Here is a 24,847-nt window from a genome sequence, read left to right as displayed (position 1 = left end):
TTGTTTGTCTGTTCAAACAGAACGTGAGTTTGTGTATTAATTACATTGGATACTTTCAAACCCTCAGACCCATTAAGCCCCCCAAGATCCCTGACACCTAAAATCCTTCAAGACCCCCTCAATATCCCTAATAATCAAGACCCCCTAAGAGAGTGAAGACCCTGTAGACTCCGTTAGACCCCTTAGACTCCTTTCTACCCTTTAGACCTTCATACCTTAAAAAACACTGAAGTCCCCTTTGACCTTTAGACCCTTCAAACAATTCCGACCCTTTAGACTCCTTCGACCTTTTGAGACCCTTCAGACCATTCGATCTTCACAAATTTTCAGACCTTTGACCTTTAAACATTTATTACTGGACCATTTAGACCTTTCATTTTCAATCAACGACCTTTCACATCTTTCCATTTATTTGCCAAAAAAACAAGTCCTGCAGGGTCTGCAATCTCTGATTGCTCATTCTAGTTTATTATTTTTTATTGTTATTATTATTATTATTATTATTAGGATGGGGTTGGGGCAAAATGAAGCAGAATGAGGAAAACGGATGTTCATTCGTATCATCACACATCATCCTTATGCTTCTACTGCCACATATCATGCTTCAGGGTGTGGTTGAGCCCTCGAGTGTTTGATCCACGAAACTGACATCCCAGAGTTTGTGGGTTCAAATACAACTGAAGGCAACATTACGGATTTGGATTCCAAGCATCTAAGAGAGTGAGATAATCGAAATAGTGTTACCATGTTTATATTCGGTTATCAGTAAAAACCCAGCTAGCTTATTAATGACCAACAAGGGGGGAGGGGATTGTCCTGCCCCTGTCAGGTTGGTGCAGCAAGTAAAGCCTTGTTGCATTGCCCTCTGTAATATTTTTGGATTCCAAAGGATTCTCAGCAAAAGTTCCACACCCTGTGACAGAGTGGCAATCCAGCTCGGATTAGTTCTTTCCCACGGAAAAGGTCACAACTTGTTGTGAACCGCCCAATACTGTCAAGGGGATGGGCCTCCACCACCCTCCTATAAAGTCGACTTCACCCTCAGAAAATAAAGGCAGTACCACCGAAACATCCTGGTGATTAAATCAAAACAAACTAATTTTCAAACTGATTCAAGACGCTTCTCCTGGCCTTGGCATGCCATCTTATGCATCCATGTTATTGGTTTATATTAATCATAAAGAATGATGATAAATTGACTGTGCAGAACTGCTTGAACCACTACAAATGTATGAAACAGCATTTCCATGCTGTAACCACACTAAACCATTCAAAGCAAGTGCTTATTGGTTACAGAACCCAAACAAACACCACACACAGCATAAAGTACATTTCTATTAACGTGTTAGAGCAACATTGCATGTTGTCTTGCTTATTACATGAGTTGCCTGAAGGTGTTACAAGCATCCATATAATATTTTTGCATGCAAAAGAAGACCACAGTCAAATATTAGACATTAATGATGACCTCAACAACACAACAAGCATTTTAAGGCCATTTTCCCTGCTAAAGTGGGGGTTAGCCTTACGGGCCCCATAACAATGTCCTCCACTTTACCCTATTTTCTACATCTTCCCTTATTCATCCCCTTGCCCACATTTCTTCTTACACCACCTTTAGCAAAGTTTTACTCAGTCTTCCTCATCCTCCACTTCCTTCTACATTCATTTCCAACACTCCTCTCACAGTCACTTTAATCCTTCCTCAATACATGACCCAACCATCTCAACCTGTTTCTATTCACAACATCCATCACAGACACTATTCCAATCATCTTCCGCAAGTCATCATTTGTCTTCCTCTCTCTCAACGATACTCCGCACATCCACCGAATCATTCACATTTCGACCCTATCCAGCCTTTGTTGCTGCTCTATGTTCAATACCCATGTCTCACTCCCATAAATCATTGCACTCCTCACACATGTAGTATACACCTTTCCCTTTAGCTTCAACAATGCTCCCCTCTTCGTCAGCACACCACTCCGTTCCCGAAACCTCTTCCATGCACATCTCACTCTAGCAACCAATGAAGAGTGTGATCCACCTTCTCCATTCAGCATGTCTCCTAGATAGCAAAATGTTTTCACACATTCCAGCGTCACGCCATCTTCATGATCCAACTCAACAATTCCTTCATCTGCAGCTCCCTCTATGCACACCTTATACTTGAATGTAGCTGCTACACTGGTTAATGACCACCTCACACCACTACATTTCTGATGAACCCATTCAGCACACATTGTACACTGAATGGAGTTCACTCCGACACCATTCCTGCACACAGAACATGGCCACTTCCCAGTCCTTTCCACCTCACCACATGCTTTACCAATTGCCATCACCTTCGTCTTTCCAATATTCACCTTCAAACCTTTTGCCTCCATACATTCCTTCCACTTGTTCATCTTCTCCTTCAGTCCATCCAAACTCTCTGCAATCAACACCAGATCATCTGCATACAGCAGCTCCCACGGTAAACCCTCCTTTACCCCCCGAGCCAGCACCTCCAACACAACTACAAATAGAAGTGGACTTAGTACCGACCCCTGGTGCACTCCCACCTTCACCTCAAACACCACTATTCCCGTCCTTCATCCTTACAGCCGTGCGCGCTCTCTCGTACATTGCCATTACTACTCTGATCAACCATTCCTCCACTCCTAACTTCAATGCCCATGTCATGATGACCTCGTACAATTAATGATGACCTCGTACAATCCAAATGTATACGACGAGCAGATAACCTGGTTTCTTCCACCGGGCTATTGTAAGGGAATTTGGTCCAAATAGTGTGGACTTTTTTTGGGAGTCTGTGAGGAATATCCTTTAACAGCACAATATCAGGGACCTGCAGAAAGTAAAATGTAACTTCAAGTCCTCAACCCATTTCTTTTTCTTCAAGTTCTCAATCCTCCACCCACCTACCAGCCCCATGTCTTCAAATCCCCTCCTCACCCCAAGTTCTCAAACCCCCCCTTTCCCAACTCTGTCCCTCCCCCCTCCACCCCATTCCAACTCTGTCCTCCACTCTCCCTTTCTTCTTCAAATCCTCAACACAAGGTCCGTATAATCGCCACTAACTGTGAAGACTGTTAAAGTTTCTCAGTGAAGTAAATGGACGAAAAGGTCATAATATGTTGAACCAAATTGATCGAATACTTTGTGTTTATCTTTTTCTTTTTTTTATTTCCAGTAGGTGTGTGAACCAATGACTCAGCCAATACACCACCAGTGTGCGCCACCGAGCCACAACAATGCATAAAACTCAAAATTGCGCGAATAACGATATTTGTAGACCTCATCATGCACTGTCCAGACCCAAAAGCTTTTAAATGAGGTACAATTCAGCATTATATGTACTGTGGTTACGACGTTTACCCCATTCAGCCACAATCGCGCAACTTGCATTGATATAGGTACTGTATTTTTCGGCGTACAAGTTGAATTGGATAATTTTTACATTTTTCCTTCTATCATTCATAGATAAGTCGACGTTGAGTGTAAGATGAAGCTAGATCAATGATGGTAGTTAGCAAAGCTGTCAGTACGAACAATAGAGGTGCTAATTCCTCCCTGACACTCACAAGGAATCACAAGCTATGGTACTTCCAGGGTCATGAATATGAACGACTTGTTTTGTGCATGTTATTTGAATTACTTTGTGGGATGATATTTTGGATATATTATGAATGTAAATAGTTTTTCAACATGTTTATCATATAGAAAGGTACATTATTTAAGAAAACAAGCTGCATTTCTCCCCAACACCTTTTTTTCATGTGCGGAGCCAAATTCCCTTCATTTTTTTTGAGCAAACTTAACTTCCCACTTCATAGCTACCGTGTACGACTTGCATGACTTTACAGGAATTTTGAGATGGAGTAAGGATGGATCCATATGAATAGGATTGAAAAGGATGGATCAAACGTAATTGGTGTGTGCGTGTGCGTGTTCGTTATTAATTTGATAATTTCATAAGAATCAGTGAGCAGATTTAAAAACGTTTAATTGCTCACTCAATCGACAAACGTTCTGGGGCAATGATTTCTGTCATGTGTTTTCAATAATAATTATACTATTTATTTCAGAAAATATCACACTTTGCTTTTTAAAAAATTTATTTCTGCAATTCACTGTTTTAAACCAGAGATAAGGCGATTCTGAATGCAAGTTGAGGCCCGGACTTCTGGGGGGGGAAAAAAGGTATCGACTTGTACGCTGAAAAACATGGCATATCGATATAGATATAGCAAGTCACTCTTTTCATTGTCCGAACCACATGCACGTCAATGATTACCCTCGCCGAAGGATTCGGAGAGGGTGTTGCATTTGGGTCTGTCTGTTATTTGCAAAATCTAAGATTTTTCAAGAAAAGTTAGTGGTCAGTCGATTTTGTCTGTCTGTCTGTCTGTCTGTCTGTCGCCTACAGGTCACAATTTTAAACCGATCTTCACAAAACTTCACCACATGGTAGAGTTTGTCATGAGAAAGAAGCCGATTGTTTTTGAGGTCAAAAGGTCAACAACTAAGGTGATATTTCTGAAATTCTCAATTTTCAACTAATTGACTTGAAATTTGTGGAAGATTTATTATATTCCAGGCCACTGAATTCAACCACCAATTATTTTTGAGGTCAAATTTGTTTTATGGATTTTGCAAGTATCATGCTTTGCACGATTGTTACATGGCAAAGAAAAAAAAAATGTTTTTTTTTACAAGTTTGTTGATCGCCTCCTTTTGTCTGTCTGTCTGTCTGTCTGTCTGTCTGTCTGTCTGTCTGTCTGTCTGTCTGTCTGTCTGTCTGTCTGTCTGTCTGTCTGTCTGTCTGTCTGTCTGTCTGTCTGTCTGTCTGTCTGTCTGTCTGTCTGTCTGTCTGTCTGTCTGTCTGTCTGTCTGTCCACTTCCCTCCAGTACAAACTGCTCGTTCTGAAATTTTCAGAGATCAACATTGGCCAAAAGGACAAATTGGGCCATATTTTCTGAAATCCTCAATTTTCATCCGATTGACTTGAAAGTTGAAGAGCATTTGCATATGAGGTCACCGAATTCAACCACATTCATTTTGGGGTAAACATAGGCCAAACGGTCAACACAGACCAAAAGCTCAACACAGGCCAAATTTCTAAAATCCTAAATTTTAATCCAATTAACTTGTAATTTGAAGAGCATTTGCATATCAGGTCACTGAATTCAGCCACCGACTAATTTTTAGGTAAATATAGACCAAAAGGTCAAAATAGGCCAAAAGGCCAATTTGGGCCAAATTTTATAAATCCTCAATTCTCATCCAATCAAGTTGAAATTTGAATAGCATTTACAGATCAGGTCACTGAATTCAACCACCTATTATTTTTGTGGTTACCATTGGCGAAAAGGTGAATGTAGACCAAAAGGTCAACATATGCCGAATTCCAAAAATTGTCAATTTTAATCCGACTGACTTGAAATTTGAAGAGCATTTTCATGTCAGGTCGCTAAATTCAACCACCTATTAATTTTTACGTAAAAAGGTCACACAGGACTAATTTCTAAACTTGATAGATAGGGCCAAAAACTAAATATATCACAATATCTCAAAAAGTTGTGGACAAGTTATGACAAAACAAGGTGGATGAGTTGAATAGGTGACAAGAACAAGCGGATTAGATTTTGGTTCGGATCCAGCCCATCAGTGGGATACAAAATGTAAACTGTTCCACCTGGCAGAGGTATGCGCTTTACCGAGTGCCATTCTACTTTTTGCTATTTTTCTAAGTTGTCACTCTATGAGTGATTTTTCATTATCTTTCCAAAACGAAGTTTTTGCAAGATATGTTAGTCAGCTTGTATGTTTTTTGTTTTTTTTGTTTTTTGTTTTTTTTTCTGGAATCACGTATCGATCACTTGACAGAGCACAGTTATCATTGGAAATTTTTGTAACTTCGCATATCAGAGTCCGATAGAGGTCCCTTTCAGCGCATAAAATTTTCAAGGTCAAGGTCACTTTGTCGCAAATCAGGGGAGTCGACGAAACCCTTATTTTTTGAGTAATTTTGATCGGATCGTCTTCAAACTTCATGGGAATATAGTTCATGGTCTGGCGCTCAGCTGATTAATTTTTGGTGGCGATCGGCCTTGACCTTCATGGTTAGCGCTGGAGGTCGAAAGTTTTTGACCCCAAGGTCAAATTTTGAAATCTTAGATACCATATCGAGTAATACCTCATATGAAAGCGCTTAATAATTGCTTTCCAGATCTGTCAAAAGTTTGACGCTATGACATCATTTGATGACGTCATGACGAAAAAAATCGGATTTTTCATGAAAATTTTATTTCCTCAGTTCTCATCAAAATCTCTTGATATTTCATGTACAACGGTCCTGGAGAGATACCATTAACCGTACGAAAATATAAAGGTCAAGGTCAAAGGTCAAGGTCACAAAAAAGTCAAGCATCAAGGTCGACGAAACCCTTATTTTTTGAGTAACTTTAATCGAATAAATAAGTCACTCATGTTCACATTTTGGCAAGATACTGGTCACCCTGGGGGTGACATTGGTTTTTATATTGCCAAAACGAAGTTTTTGCAAGATATGTTAGTCAGCTTGTATGGTTTTTTTTTTTTTTTTTTTACCTTCGCATTCTGCGAAAGGTTATGTTTTGGTCGGTGTGTATTTATTTATTTATTTATTTATTTGTAATCTTGTGATTCGTATAACTCAAAAAGTATAAAACCGAATTGAATAAAATTTGGTGGGATGATTGGTTATTAGCCAGGAAGCATTCGATTAGATTTTGGGATCGTTCGGGTCAAAGGTCAAGGTCAAAGTCACGAAAAGGTCAAAATCGTCTTTTTTACGATAACATGGCCAATTTTTATTCAATTTGCATGCAACTAACGCCAAAATGTTCAGAATTCAACGCCTCATCTTGTGATATGCAATATGATACAATGACGCCCATACTCTTGTTACCGGTTAGGGGTCAAAGGTCAGGGGGGTCACGACCTTGAAAAATATGCGGTTTTTGTCATAACGCGGTCAATTCTTGTCCGCTTTACATGAACCCAGCACCAAAATGTTCAGAATTTAATGCCCAATCTTGTGACACAATGACGTCATAACACATGTCACCGGTTGGGGTAAAATGTCGGGGGGGGGGGGTCACGCCCTTGAAAAATATGCGGTTTTCGGCATAACTCAATCAATTCTTATTCGATTTGCATGAAATCAGCATCAAACGAGATTACCTTCTCTTGTTGAAACGTTGTATTCACCGAGCTTGCGAGTGAAGACTCACCAAAATGACGCGAGTTGATTGTTGTTTGGTCTGTAGCCCCCGAAAGTCGGGGGGGGGGGTCATGACATTATAGATATGTGGTTTGTGTCATAAGACCATTCATATGAAACCAGTTCCCCACACTCATACCAAGAACAAAAAAGTAGTGGCGGCGAAGGTATACGCTCTATGAGTGCCCATTCTAGTTTTTGTCTGTAATCACGTATGAAAAATTCTGAAGAGCACAGTTATCATTGGAAATTTTTGTAACTTCGCATATCAGAGGCCTATAGAGGTCCCTTTCAGCGCATAAAATTTTGAAGGTCAAGGTCAAAGGTCAAGGTCACTGTCGCAAATCATGGGAGTCGACAGAACCCTTATTTTTTCAGTAATTTTGATCGGATCGTCTTCAAACTTCATGGGAATATAGTTCATGGTCTGGCGCTCAGCTGATTAATTTTTGGTGGCGATTGGCCTTGACCTTCATTTGTTTTTTTTATTTATTTATTCATTTATTTATTTGTCTGTAATCACGTATAAATCACTCTGCAGAGCACAGTTATCATTGGAAATTTTTGTAACTTCGCATATCAGAGGCCTATAGAGGTCCCTTTCAGCGCATAAAATTTTGAAGGTCAAGGTCAAAGGTCAAGGTCACTTTGTCGCAAATCAGGGGAGTCGACGAAACCCTTATTTTTTGAGTAATTTGAATAGAATCGTCTCCAAACTTTATGGGAATGTAGTATATGGTCAGGCGCTCAGCTGATTAATTTTTGGTGGCGATTGACCTTGACCTTCATGGTTAGCGCCTGAGGTCAAACATATTTGACCCCAAGGTCAAATTTTCAAGTTTTTGTAACCATATCGTGTAGAACCTCAAATTGAACACCTCGATGAGTGCTTTCTAGATATGTCAAGCTTGAGACATTATGACGTCATTTGGTGACGTTATGAGGCAAACGCATATTTTTCATGGTTACTCTGTAGAACGATTCTCATCGGAATCTCTCGTAGGCAGATATTCCTCAAGGAGTCGCTCCTGGTGGAGAGCAGCTCTGTTCACCTCAGTGTGACCTTAAAGAAGTCACACGTGGTCACCTTTTGGCAAGATACGGGTCACCCTGCGGGTAACATTGGTTTATTTTTTTGTTTGTATTTTTTTGTCTGTAATCATGTATAAATCACTCTGCAGAGCACAGTTACCATTGGAAATTTTTGTAACTTCGCATATCAGAGGCCTATAGAGGTCCCTTTCAGCGTATACAATTTTGAAGGTCAAGGTCAAATGTCAAGGTCACTTTGTTGCAAATCAGGGGAGTCGACGAAAACCTTCTTTTTTGAGTAATTTTGATCGGATCGTCTTCAAACTTCATTGGAATATAGTTCATGGTCTGGCGCTCAGCTGATTAATTTTTGGTGACGATTGGCCTTGACCTTCATGGTTAGCGCATAAGGTCAACCATATTTGACCCCAAGGTCAAATTTTCAAGTTTTAGGAACCATATCATGTAGTACCTCAAATTGAACACCTCGATGAGTGCTTTCTAGATATGTCAAGCTTGAGACATCATGACGTCATTTGGTGACGTTATGAGGCAAATGCATATTTTTTCATGGTTACTCAGCAGAACGATTCTCATCGGAATCTCTCGGCGGCAGATATTCCTCAAGGAGTCGCTCCTGGTGGATAGCAGCTCTGTTCACCTCATTGCGACCTTATAGAAGTCACACGTGGTCACCTTTTGGCAAGATACGGGTCACCCTGCGGGTGACATTGGTTTTTTGTTTATTTATTTGTTTGTTTGTCTGTCTGGAAAGAACTTTCCTGTTTTTCTCCGCAACCGCTTATCGGAGCGAAACAAAATTTTCACCAATGCTGCGACTACTCATGTCGAATGTTTTAATGATAATTATGTCATCGGTCACATGGTGTGGCAGCCATATTGGAAAAATGGAAAAACTTTGGACCGCTGTATCTCTGAAACCGCACCAAGGAAAAAATTGAAACTTGGCACGTGACAAGTACTCCTCATGGGAAATGAGTGTGATTATTTTTTATGACGTCATCGGTGCCCTCGTTATGATGTCACAATAGCATATGTAGAACGCCACATCCGATCAGTATGAAAATTTTTGAGGGTCATCTCGGGATTAAATGGTCTACAGAAAAAAAAAATTCATGATGTCATCAGTAACGTGATTCGGCAACCATATTGTTTGAAAACAAAGAAAGAAAGAAAGAAATGAAGAAATAAAACCTTCAAAAATTTTCTCTGAAGTGGCTGAACAGATTGAGGCGAAACTTTACAAGTATGACCAATTGAGCACCTGTCCATGAGGAACAAAAGATTCACACACATGATGTCACTGGTCACATGGTTTGGCAGCCATATTGGATTTACCCAAAAACCTATTAAAAAAATCTTCTTCTCCAGAATGGCTGGACAAATCGAGGGGAAACTTCACAAAAGTGTTCCCGAAGCCATGGATGTACAAGTGGCACATAGCAAGTACTCCTCATGGGGAATGAGTGTGGTATTTTTATGACTTCATAGGTGTCTTCATTATGACATCACAATTGCATATATAGAACACTACATCTGATCAGTATAAACATTTTTGAGGGTCATCGAGGAATAAAATGGTGCACAAATTTATTTTGATATCACCGGCCACATGATTCGGCAGCCATATTGCTTATTTATTTATTTTAAAACCTTTAAAAAATCATCTTCTTTGAAGTGGCTGAACACAGAGGCGAAACTTCACACGCATGACCGCCTATCCATGAGGAACAAAAGGGTCACACATGATGTCATAGGCCACATGGTTTGGTCACCATATTGGATTTACCCTAAACGCTATAAAAAATACAACTCAAAAGAAGTCCTGGGGAGGCTTTGCAATTTCTGCTCTTTTTATTGTTTGGTTTTGCAATCGTACACAGTAGGAATATTGTCAAATCAAAAGAGCAATCCCAAAAGTAAAATCTCCAATTTTATTTCCTGATGATAATGTGATCACATCCAAAAACATATTTACAAACAGCACAGATAATGCATGTCGTTCGGACGTTGCAGAACATGATGTCACCTTTATACATGGGGAAGTTGCAGGATTCTTGAAAGTGAAGGTTACAGTTTTGTAACACTTATTCACTTAAAATAAGGCATTATTTTGGAGGGGAACCTCATGGGTTTTCTTTACCAGCACAAGCAAAATTGCTGCAATTTTCTTCACCAATTAGCAAAAATATATAAATAAATCGAGCAAAAAACAAACAAACAGAGGGCATGGCAATGTCATCAGCTCTCAATGTACCAAGACTGCCACAGATCTGGCAGGATTCCACTGGTACTACGACTACTTTTAACAGCCACACTTATTCCCATTTTCTTGTGGAGTCACCAAGAAAACATTTTGCCCAAATATTTTATGAACCGGCTGGACAGACCTGACGTTCCACTGAATGTGGCAGGAATTTGTAATTTGTCAATGGTGCCAGTGATAACTCGCCGACTTTTCAGGAAAGACAATGGGATATTTAACATCCACCAAAGCTCAATACGAGAAGACAGGCACTCCGGCTCAACATCCTCCCGATGAACAGCACACACCGCTGCATCAGATGCACAAGGAATAATTTAGTTAAATAAAACTGCCGTGAATATCAGGAATTGTTGATATTATGCTGTCGATTTTGATGTTCTGTACAAGTAGAAAGGACGATTTTTCTCTTCTGCTTTAATTTGTGTTTCGATGATAATGGGGAGTGGTTTTGCAAAGCACAATGATGTCAAAGTTCAGCGATCCGGAAGTTAAGTGGATTGGCCAAAAAGCAAGCTTTAAAAAAAAAGATGGTCGATAAGCTTGGTGACAAAGTGTGCGTACCAAAATAAATTTGTGATGGAATCTAGAACACCCAGGAAAGTTAAGTCAAACCTAAAAAACGCTATTGTGGGGCCGTGCAGGCAGATTTGCTTTGCATAACATGCCGTCCAAGGGACGGAACATAATCGCCTGACTGTATTCCCCCAACGGCATCAGACATCCTGTTGCATTTTTAAAAACAACAGTAGACCTTTTGCTCAGCCAAATCTCACCTACAGAACTCGGCAAAAAAGTACAAATTGCAAACTGATATTATAAACCATTATATAGTCTCAACAAGTCTTAGCTCAACCAGTAAAAAACTAAACAGCTGCAACAATATGCTGTTAATCAATGTATTCAGCATGAGCCTGGTTTAATTCAATGGCCAAAGCTAACAATTTTTTCTCATCTAGTTTCGTCAAGTCGTGTCTGACTTCTGGTGACATTCATGATCGCATTTCTCCAAACGTCCCTATCCTGCCTGGCAGACAGAGCTTGGTTGCAGCCATTACCTCATCCATCCAGCAAATAAAAGGTCTGCCTCTTCCTTGTCTTCCCTCAACCATACCAAGCATGGTTGATTCCTCCAGACTTTTATTTTCTGACCAAAGTTTGACAGCTTCTATTTTATCATCAGTAGTACTTCTAATGCACATGGTGGTATAATTTATTCAAACACTGATTTGTTTCTTCTTCTTGCAGGACTTGGAATTTTTAATATTCGTCTCCAACATCACATTTCAAAACTGTCAATCTTCTTTCTTTCTTTCTTTTTCACTGTCCACAACTCACATCTATACAATGCAACTGGAAATAACAAAGCATCCACCAGCCTCCTTGGTTTGTTAAAAAAAAAAAATTAAAAATAAATAAATAATAATAAAAACAACATTCCTCACCTATCCAAAAATAAAAAAAAAATAATATAAAGGTTTAATGGTAAACTTCTAATCCTCGCAGCAGCAAATCCCAGAGTGAAGATTGTGCACATCCTAATTGAAGAACAGAAACACAATGACAATCGACAGAACAAGAATCAACACCTGTGGGCTTGAGGCAAGACCTCTGCTTTGAAAGACCACCAGGTTGCCCTTTCAACGTGGCACCCTTTCTTGTTCCTCATCCCATTTGGTTTCTAACAGTCATTTGGTAAGAGACTACAATCAGGTCAAATCATACGAACCTTTGAACAGTGCTGCAACCAAAGAATTCCAAAAAGTTATCTTATTATCTCTTCAAATCTACTGAAATCCCAGCACCAGCCTAATGTTACAGTAGGAATAGAAATGGTCATTGTAATTGTCATGTGCAAAAGGAAAGAAGCATTCAAAATAAAGAAAAAAAAACCCCCAAATGACCAAACATGGATAAAGCCAGCAATTTGACAGGCAGCATCAGCTTGGCCACAGGATGCCCTCCTGCTGCGATGTGCTACACCATGCAGGATTGGGCCCTGGCATCAAGCAAGGAACAGCACAAAATTTTGCCTTCACAGCAATGAATTGCTTGGAGAGTTGCATCAAGTTTGCCAGGTACTTAATCCAAATCATCATCATCATCAACCAATGGCTAACAAAGTAATTTTAAACTTTTAAACAAAAGGGGGAGGGGGGAATCAACTAAGAAATGTTGCAACAAGAACTTGCAAAACAGGAAAAAAAACTGGGTATTGGTCTGGACCCAATATTTTAGTTGTGGATAACCTGTGACTTGCAACATATCCGCCTGTAAACCCCTGGTTCTATACTTGCTGTGTATGGTCACTATAAATGCTTTACACAACCTGGAAAGGCACTCGGTGGAGCAGATACCTCTGCCAGGCTGAACAGTTTACATTTTGTATCTCACTGATAGGCCGGATCTATATCCGGACCCGAACCAAAATCTAATCGGCTTGTTATTGTCACCGACCCAACTCGGCCACCACATTCTGTCATAACTCGTCCACAACTTTTTGAGGTAACATGCAAGAAATTGTTTTTGGCCCCATCTCTCAATGGTGAAGAATCACTTTCACAATGAAAAATTTCTCGCATGCACATCTTCACCAACGTTGAATCCTTTAGTCCTTGTCACACACCAAACCTGCCCACCAGATTTCATCTGAATTCATCCATAACTTGTTCAGATATTATGCTCACAGACAGACAGACAGACAGACAGACAGAGGTGAAAACACAACCTCCGTCCACCTTTAGTGGCAGAGATAAATGTGGTCACTACAAGTCACACTAAAACAAGAAGTTTATTTTTGACTTCAAATGTTTTTACCTTTATATTGATTTTGTTCATTCCTTAATGTTAATGCAATGCAATATGTAACAAGTAGTTCTTTTAAATCAAAAGGGTCATTACCTCTGCCAGTGAAGGTGGACGGAGGTTATGTTTTCACCCGTTTTTTTTGTCTACGTGTTTGTTTGTCTGTGAGAATATCTCAAAAATTATGGATGGATTGGGACGAAACTTGGTGGACAGGTTGACAAAGAGGAACCGATTAAATTTTGGTGAAGATCCGAATCCAGACGCAGATATGAGAATTATTCAAGTGATTCTTCACCATGAAGAGGTAGGGCCAAAAACGATACACAGGATAACACAACTAGTGAGGTGCCCGTGTTATGCATGGGTGGGAGCCCAAAATCTCAAAAAAAAAAATTAAAAACGAGAAATTTTATGAAAACTCCGACTCACTTTCGGAGGCATGCAGGGAACCCAAAAGCTGCAGAGAAAATTTGGTGGGGCTGGCCCCAAAACTGTAGTAGTAGCATTGTGTAAAATCAAAGTGCCTTTAATGATGATGATGATGAAGCGGATGACAATGACGATGGTGATGGCTGGGGAGGAGGGGGGGGGAGATTGGCGCTTTACTTATGTGCCATGATGAAGGAAAAGCGTTATTTACACAAAAAATGCAAAAAGCCAGAATCTCATTTGTATTGATAAATTGCCAAAGCTGCGAATGTATTTACATGCGGAGAAAGATCATTGTCATCTGGGTTGAAATGCAAAATCTCAATTGTATCGATATATCATTGAACAGCGAATGTTTCCACATGCGGTAAATGGTGAAACTGCTAATGCCAAACTGTGAATGAGTTTACATAAGGAGAGAGTGGCAGCTAGGTACGAGTGGAAACTCAAAATCATAATTGTGTTGAGAAATTTATGAAACCTCCCACCCACCTTCGGATGGAGCAAGATCGGTGTCGTTCGGGTGGAAACTTAAAATCACAATTGTATTGAGATATTACCGGACCAGCAAATGTTTCCAGTTTGCACATGCAGTAAATGGTGAAACTGCGAATGCCGAGCCCGTGAATGCGTTTACATACACAGAGAGAGACCGAGAGACAGAAGCTTCATATGGTTGGAAACTCGAAATCATAATTGTATTGAGAAATTTATGAAACCTCCCACCAATCGTAGGATGGATAAAAAGTGGCGTCGTTCTGGTGGAAACTCAAAATCATCATTGCACTGAGATATATTATTGAGGCAGCTAATGTTTGCACATGCACTAAATGACGAAACTGCTAATGTCAAACCCGTGAATGTGTTTACATGCGAAGAGAGAGCAGCTTCATATGGTTGGAAACTCAAAATTATATTTCCATTGAGAATTTTATGAAACTTCCCACCCAGTTTGGCAGGGCTAGCCCCAAAACTGAGTCAGTAGTTTGGGGACGGACGGACAGACAGACAGACTGCATGCTTTATTATGTAGTTATCACAAAAAATTGTGGACGAGTTATGCCAAAATTTGTTGGACGAGTTGGGTAGGACAAGGACAAGCCGACTAGATTTTCATCAAGGTCCGGATGCATATCCGGCCTATCAGGGGAGTACAAAACTTAAACTGTTCAGCCTGGCAGATGTATGCCCTACACTGAGGAGCACAATTCTAGTTGTAACTTGCAATCACAGTTAATAAGAAGGGGGGGAAGAGGTGGTCTTCCAGTCCTCGGAGCTTTTTGAGAGCTGAACCCATGGCCCTGCGATAAGCTCATTTGCTCACCACCGGTTGAATACAAAATGTTCATTTGCAAACCAATATTTTTTAGCACATAAATGAGCAGAAAAATGAAAATTCAAACAAGCTGATCTTAACATATTTCCATGGTTTCAAACGAATCTTCTTCTTGTTAATTTTTTAACGCTCATATTTATTCCTCCATTCTTGTGGGGTCGGTGGGGGACGGGGGGGGGTAGTTTTTTTGGGGGGTCCAAGTCTTTCACGAACCAGCTGGCCAGGCCTGACACTCGACTAAGTAATTAGGGCCGGAATTTGGAATTTGGCTTTGGTGCTGGCGATAGCTTGCCTGCTCGTGGGATGGAAGGACACCGTGGGATCTTTAACATTAATCAACCAATGCTGGCAGACCGGGTGCACAGTTTAACACCCGTCTGAGGGCCGGTACACACATTGAGTAGTCACCCTGTCGTATGAAACATTGGGATGAAAACTTATAGCTGGGCTGAGATTCTAACGCAGCCTAGACAGCTTCTAAAGGCGAGGTGAGTGTGCGTAACTCTTGGGAATCCTGCCAGCCCAGTTTCAAACAAATCACCTGCCAAATAAATAAATAAATAAATAAATACATTCTCATACTTGTTACAACATCGACTTGCAGCTTTTGGGAGAAAATAACATTAACAACAACAAAACATCACAAAATATCAAATCAACTTCGATGGCACAACTGCAAAAAAAACAAAAACCCACACAGGCCTCAAGTCTTAACGGCATGTATAAGAAAAGGTTTGGAGAGTGATACTTCACTGGAGATGACCTTTCATGATTTTCTGCATGACAGGCAGCCAGCATCAATTGTTAATGCACGCTGCATCTCACCACTACAGGCACTTTAATGTAGCATGCAGTGACAGCATTACAAAGCAAGTCTCAGCAGCTGCAACGTCCAAACGTCGCCACCAGCACGGCTGTGACGGTCAATGGCGTTGCAGGGGGTGGGTCATTTTGGGGTACTAGTAAGTGAGGAACTGCGTTACAACACAACAGACAATTTGTGTTAACAAAAATAACAATATTAATAATAATAATAATAATAATGATCGTAATAATTGAATGGGATTTATTCAGGAGAATGCCAATTAGCTTGGAATGTGAATCGATTGTAGAGGTGACGTGCCAGACAAGTCCTTCCAAAGAAAAACTTGACAATACCCTGAGAGTTAAAACTTTTCATTCAGAGTGGGATTTAACTCTGGAATGAGGAGCAATCATCAAAAGTAGCCTATAATGTGGTGTTCAAAGGAAAACAAGACTCCAATAAGTAGGTCACTTTGAAATACTGTATTATTTATATATCGATTTGCTATTGGAAGCATTTGGTTAAAATGTGCTGACACCGATATGAGCCTTAACGTCAGAGCAGTGACTTTTGCCAAGATGTATACTTTGCTGGAGATCAAACGGTGGTCCAACGAAACAGGCACCACTCACACCCCACCACACCCCACCACACCACACCTTTCCCGAATGTATTCATGGAAATGAGACAAGCATTAGAGTCACACATTCGTCTCACCACGAGGATAAATCATTGACACAAAGCACCAGCTACAGCAGATCTCCATCGCCGTGGCCACGACCACCACCAACAACTCCTATACGGCAGTTGAACATAAAGTTTCCGTATCAGGAGTTGGTTTAAAGTCCTTTGATCAAGTCATAACCCTCCATTTGAAAGGTTTTATTATTTGCTCCCATTACCAAAAATCAACTTGAACGAAGCTGCTCTGGCCGTAGCTTGAACGAAGCTGCTCTGGCCGTCTGCTGAAGAAGGTGAACACTCACACAACAGGCGTTTGGACGTTTTACTAAAAAAAAAAATAATATAAATACTGCCGCGACAGCAACAGCACACCACCACTAATTAAATAATACTACAATAATAATGAAAGCACAATCTTCCATCCGGGTACTTCACTTATATAAATATAAATGATCATTTAGGCCTGTTCGAAGTTCTGCAAGGTTTGCTGGTGAAGAGGAACCACCATTTTAGAGTACGTGAACGCGTGCAGCGACCCCACTCCGGGCGGCATCGGTACCTTTGAGGTGGGGCAGCGGCGTGAGCTCGACTTGCGGCGTCGTGCGGAACTGCGACGAGCCCTGCGAGCGCTTCTGCCTGCCTGCCTTGCGGAGCGACTTGCGGCTGAAGCCATCCACCTTCTCCGCCGCCGTCGCTGCCATCTTCCCAGCACGCTCGGGCCTCCTTAAGCCGCCTACACGCCTCGGCTCGCTCTGGGCCCAACGCACCTGAGGGTCGCGGCCGCGTAGCTTTCAGGAGGGAGGGTTTGGGGTTGGGGTTGGAGGAAGGCTGAGGAGGTGGGGGGGGGAGGTTGTTCGACTCGGACTGGGAACCGCAAGGAGTGCGGAAGGGCTCAGCGGCGGCGCTATTTAAAATAAAAACTGTACAAATGAAATGGAGTACTGTAGTTATAGTTTTCTGCACAAGCAGACAATCTGCGAAACTCGATTAGACGGTGGTAAATATTTCACCACCACCTTCTCCTCCTCCTCCTCCTCCTCCTTCGCAGCATGCAAGGCGCGAGCGCCCCATGTCCCGCCGAGGACGCGTACCCGCGCTGCTTTCCGGCGTGACCTCCCACTATTCCCTTCAGCCCCAACGCGAAACGCAGGAAGTGAAGCGACACGTGACACTCAGTGACTCTCGTCATTGGTCAACGCACCACTGACGTCAGAACTATAGAGGCGTCGCCGTCACCGTCATGACTGGTGGTTGTACACATGCGTTCACATCCTTACACATCACATACTGTATAGAATAAAATGGGACGTGTGTGTGTGTGTGTGTGTGTGTGTGTGTGTGTGTGTGTGTGTGTGTGTGTGTGTGTGTGTGTGTGTGTGTGTGTGTGTGTGTGTGTGTGTGTGTGTGTGTGTGTGTGTGTGTGTGTGTGTGTGTGTGTGTTTAAATGTGTGTGAAATGAATGCGAGGGAAAAACCTTCGGAGTGTAGGCTTTATTTCACTTGATTGAAGCCGCTTCTATAGACACATCAGGGAATACATGTGCAGCAAGAAATACATGTGCAGCAAGGTATACACGTGCAGTCGATCACCGCAAAATAAATCAGCAATTAGCACGATGTCCGGTATACTCTCAATTCTTACCATTCAACGAGCACCAAGTGAACCACCGCCGTAAATGACAATGCCCCAGGGACAATCCCACCGACCGCGCGGAATCTCGGTTTTATCTGTCCCATGTGCGAGCCGCGCGACATGTGATCACGCGTCACATCCTTCAATTCATCACATTCTCCCCGTCTTTAAAATGTAACTGGAGGCTCAACTAACGCACCATGATTACTTCAACGCTATAGGAGTATACATTTCAAGCAGTGTGAACTATTTAAACTACAGAAGCATACATTCCAAGCAGTGAGGATTATTTTGAGTTATAGGAGCATGGTAAGGTGCCATCGAGGGATGCCGATAATCCCCTTTACAGATCGAGTCGGCGAGGGGGTTTTATCCGTCGTCCTCTCCGGGAGTAAATGGTGGTTTCACTTGAGGGAGGCTTCCGATCCTCTTGGGGAGCCTCGACTCGTGCCGGGGATGACTCCTCGATCGCTCTCGGGTGGAACGCGGCAGCTCCGTCGCCACCATTCCCGGGTGGAGTTCCTGGGGGGGAAACACCTGGGGAGGGAATGTCAGAGGGAGGAGTACCAGATGGAGGAGTACCTGCAGGAGGAGTACCTGCGAGAGCCAGATGGCGAACCGACACAGTGGTCTCCCTGCCATCAGGAAGTCTAACATGAGCATACTCAAGATTAGCATCGATGAGTTCGACCTTCTCCACCATTGGTTCATAAATGCTTTGTCATACCGGGCGCTTCATGAACACTGTTCCGGGATAGGTTAGCCAGTTGGGCACCGATTGGCCGTCAACATAACGTCGTTGGTGAGTAAACATTCGTTCGTGAGGAGTAGCATTGGTGGACGTACAGAGCAAAGAGCGTATGGAATTCAGAGCGTCGAGTAGGGTAACCTCCCACCGCTCGGGGCCCAGTCCTCTCGATTTCAGCGCCAGGGTTACGGCTTTCCAAATGACTCCATTTTACCGTTCCACCTGCCCATTACCCTGTGGGTTGTAACCCGTCGTTCGACTAGTTGCTATGCCGTGCTCAAATAGGAACTGTTTTAGCCCGACCGACATGAAACCCGGTCCTCTGTCTGAATGTATGTACGAAGGTTTCCCAAACAGGGCAAAGAGGTCAGAGAGACATTTCACGACAGTGCCCGAGGTCATATCTGAGCACGGAAATGCGAATGGGAACCTTGAGTATTCATCAACAACTGTGAGTATGTATCTGTTGTCTGTCTCAGTCGGCAGGGGCCCTTTGAAGTCGATATTTAGTCTCTCGAAGGGAGAAGTGGCCTTGATCAACCTGCCGGAAGCGGCGCCAGAGAATCTGGGTTTTAGTTCAGCACAAACAGGGCATGAAGCATTCATTTGTTTAATATCTTCGATAGAATAGGGAAGGTTTTGTCTGCGCACGAAATGTGCCATTCTGGTTACCCCTGGGTGGCACAGAGACACATGAAGGTCTTGCAAAGCCCGACCGATTGTCGCCGAACAGTAGACCCGAGAGAAGGTGTCTGCAGCAGGGTTTTCCCTCCCGGGCCGATAAACAATGTCGTAACTATAACAGGATAGATCTATCCGCCATCTCATTATTTTCTCGTTCTTAATTTTCCCGTTATTTTTCCCATCAAACATGAAGGCAACAGATCGCTAGTCCGTGACAAGGGTGAAGTGATTGCCCAGTAAATAATGCCTCCATTTACGTAGGGCTTCAACAATAGCGTACGCTTCCTTCTCTATTACCGAGTGTCTCTGCTCGCTTCTAGAGAGAGTTCTCGAGAAGAACGCGACGGGTCGGCCGGACTGATTGAGCGTCGCGGCGATCGCGTGATTGGAAGCGTCCGTTTCCACCACGAACGGCACTAAGTGTCGATCGATAATACCACGGAATTACTGATATCATCTTTGAGGCTGTGGAAAGCTTTTACAACAGTGACATCTGGTGGGAAGTTTTTGCAATGCACCAGGGGATGTATTTTTTCAGAGTATTGGGGGATCCATCTAGCGTAGTAAGCGAACATCCTGATCACCCGACGCATTGTCTGCAGGTCATGAGGTGGGGGTAGCTCATGAAGTGGGCGCAATCGTTCAGGATCGGGCTTAATCACGCCGTCGGATATTGTGTAGCCGAGAAGATTAATTGACCTTGCCGAGAATACGCATTTCTCGTAGTTGAGGGTCAGATTATATTTTCTAGCAATGCTCAAGAATCTGTCCAGATTCATATCATGTTCCCCCCGATCCTTACCGCACACCGTGACATTGTCCACGTAAACAAAAGTGTCTTTGAGGTTTTCATCTGAGATGATGTTGTCCATAACTCGTTGGAAGCAAGCTACTCCATTAGTGACACCAAACGGAATCCTCCTGAATTGATAGAGGCGTCGACCTGCCTCGAACGCGGTGTAAGGTTTGTCTTCCTCTCGAATGGGAATTTGATGATAGGCGCTTCGCAAATCGATGGTGCTGAATATTTTGTAGTTGGCCACGCGTTCGACCATCTCGTCTATGTGCGGCAAAGGGTAGGCATCGAGGTGGGTGAAGCGATTGACCGTTTGAGAGTAATCGACAACCATTCGTTTCTTATGGTTCTGGTTGGTGGTCACCAACACCTGCGCACGCCATGGCGAATCGCTCGGTTCTATAATACCTTCTTCCAGTCATCGCTTGGTCTCAGAAGTGATGAAGTTCATATCGACAGTGGTATATCGTCGCGATTTGATCGCTATCGGTTTACAGTCCGGCGACAAGTTAGCAAACAGCAGGGGGGACGATACCTCTGCGGTGGTCAGAGCATTTAGAATTAGACGAGGTTTGCTTCCTTCAAAGGGTATTTCGACGCTCGCGTGCTGCTTGAGGACATTATGACCCAGAATTACATCAGCGCATAAATCACGAAGCACCAGTACCCTTACATCCTGATGCGTGTACCCTTTTACGTCCAACTCAACATTGCAGTACCCTCGTACGCGGGACTGTAGTGATGTGGAGGCCATGCATACCGTATTGTCTGTCGGGTGGATCTTCCATTTCCTGCCCTTCACTTGCGAGCTGTTGACGAAACTTTCAGAGCTACCGGTATCGATTAGCGCCTCGGGCATATGCCCGTTAATTCGTACGTTGATGATAACTTTGGATAGATTCCCCAGTGAAGCTGCTGTTACTTTCTTTTGTGAGTAGAGAGCCGCAGAAGTGGGTTTATTTCTTCTAAGAGTAGATTTGCATACCCTGGCATAATGCCCTTTCTTGTCACAATTCATGCATGTGGCATCCCTGGTGGGGCATTTGTTGCGGAGTTGTCTTTTATACCCACAAAAGAAGCATTTACCAACCGAAGTAGTTGCCGAGGAGTTTGATGAGGTCTGGGTATCCGATTCCTCAGGTTTATCTCCATCCTCAGTGTCGGAGGTGTCCCGGGGGGTTCCTTGAGTTTCCGCCGTAGCAGCGTTCATCAGCAACACCGGTGTCCCATATGACTCAGATTGCTGCTGAGCCGTATCCATTGCTCGAGCCTGGTCAGCTACCATTTCAAGAGTGGGTCGTGCTTTCTCCAGTAAGCGTTGCCGAATGGGGGCTGACCTGAGCCCTTGGATGAACGCCTCTCTGGTCGCTTCATCTCGGTGTTCCTCGGCGGTTACAGCCCGGAAACTGCAGTCTTTGCCCAACTGCCTCAGAGCTTGCAGGAACTGATCGATTGTCTCCCCGGCTGCTTGCCTGCGTGTGTTGAGAAGATGTCGTATGTATACCTCGTTCTTGCGCTTCACGTAGAGCGCCCGCAGCACGTCGATCGCTGCGTCGTAGGTGTCACACTCCGAGAAGAGCCTGAATACACTGGGCGAAACATGGTTTACAAGTGCGGCCAATTTGTCGGCTCCCTCTTCAATAATGGTCAGATAGTGTGAGAAGGAACGGAACCAATGCGACCACTTCATTTCCGAGTCAGTGGCGTTTGGGTCTGCATCGAACCTCTCCGGCTTGCAGATCTTGTCCATCGTCGGTTGAGGGAGCCGAAGGGATCAAGTGAAATAAATTGAAATGAATGCGAGGGAAAAACCTTCGGAGTGTAGGCTTTATTCCACTTGATTGAAGCCGCTTCTACAGACACATCAGGGAATACATGTGCAGCAAGAAATACATGTGCAGCAAGGAGAACATGTGCAGCAAGGTAAAAACGTGCAGTCGATCACCGCAAAATAAATCAGCAATTAGCACGGAGTCCGGTATACTCTCAATTCTTACCATTCAACGAGCACCAAGTGAACCACCGCCGTAAATGACAATGCCCCAGGGACAATCCCCCCGACCGCGCGGAATCTCGGTTTTATCTGTCCCGTCTGCGAGCCGCGCGACGTGTGATCACGCGTCACATCCTTCAATTCATCACATTGAGAGTGTGTGTGTGTGTGTGTGTGTGTGTGTGTGTGTGTGTGTGTGTGTGTGTGTGTGTGTGTGTGTGTGTGTGTGTGTGTGTGTGTGTGTGTGTGTGTGTGTGTGTTTATATCATCTTTGAGGTGGGGCAGCGGCGTGAGCTCGACTTGCGGCGTCGTGCGGAACTGCGACGAGCCCTGCGAGCGCTTCTGCCTGCCCATCTTGCGGAGCGACTTGCGGCTGAAGCCATCCACCTTCTCCGCCGTCGTCGCTGCCATCTTCCCAGCACGCTCAGGCCTCCTTAAGCCGCCTACACGCCTTGGCTCGCTCCGGGCCCAACGCACCTGAGGGTCGCGGCCGCATAGCTTTCAGGAGGGAGGGTTTGGGGTTGGGGTTGGAGGAAGACTGAGGAGGTGGGGGGGAGGTTGTTCGACTCGGACTGGGAACCGCCAGGAGTGCGGAAGGGCTCAGCGGCGGCGTTATTTAAAATAAAAACTGTACAAATGAAATGGAGTACTGTAGTTATAGTTTTCAGCACAAGCAGACAATCTGCGAAACTCGATTAGACGGTGGTAAATATTTCACCACCTCCTTCTCCTCCTCCTCCTCCTCCTCCTCCTCCTCCTCCTTCGCAGCATGCAAGGCGCGAGCGCCCCATGTCCCGCCGAGGATGCGTACCCGCGCTGCTTTCCGGCGTGACCTCCCACTATTCCCTTCAGCCCCAACGCGAAACGCAGGAAGTGAAGCGACACGTGACACTCAGTGACTCTCGTCATTGGTCAACGCACCACTGACGTCAGAACTATAGAGGCGTCGCCGTCACCATCATGACTGGTGGTTGTACACATGCGTTCACATCCTTACACATCACATACTGTATAGAATAAAATGGGACGTGAGGGTGTGTGTGTGTGTGTGTGTGTGTGTGTGTGTGTGTGTGTGTGTGTGTGTGTGTGTGTGTGTGTGTCGTTTTATGTGTGTGTGTCGTTTTATGTGTGTGTGATTTTGTGTGTGTGTGTGTGTGTGTGTGTTTGTGTGTGTGAGTGTGATTGAATGTGTGTGTGTGGTTTGGTGTGTGTGTGTGTGTGTGTGTGTGTGTGTGTGTGTGTGTGTGTGTGTGTGTGTGTGTGTGTGTGTGTGTGTGTGTGTGTGTGTGTGTGTGTGTGTGTGTGTGTGTGTGTTCTTACTGAGGAAATCTAAGGATTTCGTTAGTATATTGATGACTTCTGTTTCTGTTTGTTTGTTTGTTACTTACGAAATCTAAAGATTTCGGAAGAATATTGTTGCCTTCCGTTTCTGTTTGTTTGTTGTTTGTTTGTTTGTTTGTTTGTAGGCACGATAACTCGAGAACGGAAGAAGCTACCAATGTCAAATTACACCACGTGATTCAGGAGGGTGATGGCAAGTGCTGATTAGATTTTGGTCAAAATCGGTCAAAGGTCAAGGTCACGGTGAGGTCAAATATTCGGTTTTTGATGGTTTCGTACAGATAACTCGAGAATGGAAGAAGCTACCAATGTCAAATTACACCACGTGATTCAGGAGGCTGATGGCTCGTGCTTATTAGATTTTGGACGAAATCGGTCAAAGATCAAGGTCACAGTGAAGTCAAATATTCGATTTTTGATGGTTTGGTACAGATAACTCGAGAACGGAAGAAGCTTCCAATGTCAAATTACACCACGTGATTCAGGAGGGTGATGGCTAGCGCTGATTAGATGTTGGTCAAAATTGGTCAAAGGTGAAGGTCACAGTGAGGTCAAACATCCAAAACATTCGATTTTTGATGGTTTGGTACAGAATCATCGTAGAAACTTCTGGTTTGCGTCACTACCTTCTCTCGAGACAGCTTTTATTAGACAAGGTCAGAGGTCAAGTTGACGATTTCGTAAGTACCAGTCTATGACTGCTTGTTTGTTACTTACGAAATCGAAAGATTTCGTAAGTATATTGATGCCTTCCGTTTCTGTTTGTTTGCTTGTTTGTTTGTTTGTTTGTTTGTTTGTAGGCACGATAACTCGAGAACGGAAGAAGCTCCCAATGTCAAATTAAACCATGTGATTCAGGAGGGTGATGGCTAGTGCTGATTAGATTTTGGTCAAAATCGGTCAAAGGTCAAGGTCACAGTGAGGTCAAACATCCAAAACATTCGATTTTTGATGGTTTGGTATAGAATAATCGTAGAAACTTCTGGTTTGCGTCGCTACCTTCT

At 43.3% G+C, this 24,847-nt stretch overlaps 2 protein-coding genes across 5 annotated transcripts in view; one reads left to right on the top strand and one right to left on the bottom strand.

Annotated features, from left to right (window-relative positions):
- LOC147023317 (serine/threonine-protein phosphatase 2A 56 kDa regulatory subunit epsilon isoform-like) overlaps window positions 1-17,804 on the bottom strand; it is a 67,620-nt gene extending 49,816 nt beyond the window's left edge. Inside the window, exon 1 of the mRNA XM_085888581.1 lies at window positions 17,209-17,804. Coding sequence (XP_085744707.1) covers window positions 17,209-17,350 — 142 coding nt within the window. The 5' untranslated portion in view covers window positions 17,351-17,804. The remainder of the gene's footprint in view (window positions 1-17,208) is intronic.
- Window positions 1-24,847, top strand: part of EXOC3 (exocyst complex component 3) — a 425,366-nt gene that overhangs the window by 246,784 nt on the left and 153,735 nt on the right. The gene's annotated exons all lie outside the window — the stretch shown is intronic.

This window comes from Eptatretus burgeri, chromosome 7 (genome assembly GCF_056783735.1).
Source record: "Eptatretus burgeri isolate ZD-2024b chromosome 7, Ebu_testis_v1, whole genome shotgun sequence".
NCBI classification, from domain to species: domain Eukaryota; kingdom Metazoa; phylum Chordata; class Myxini; order Myxiniformes; family Myxinidae; genus Eptatretus; species Eptatretus burgeri.
The sequence above is the reverse complement of the archived record's forward strand: the minus strand, read 5'-3'. Positions and strand labels throughout refer to the sequence as shown.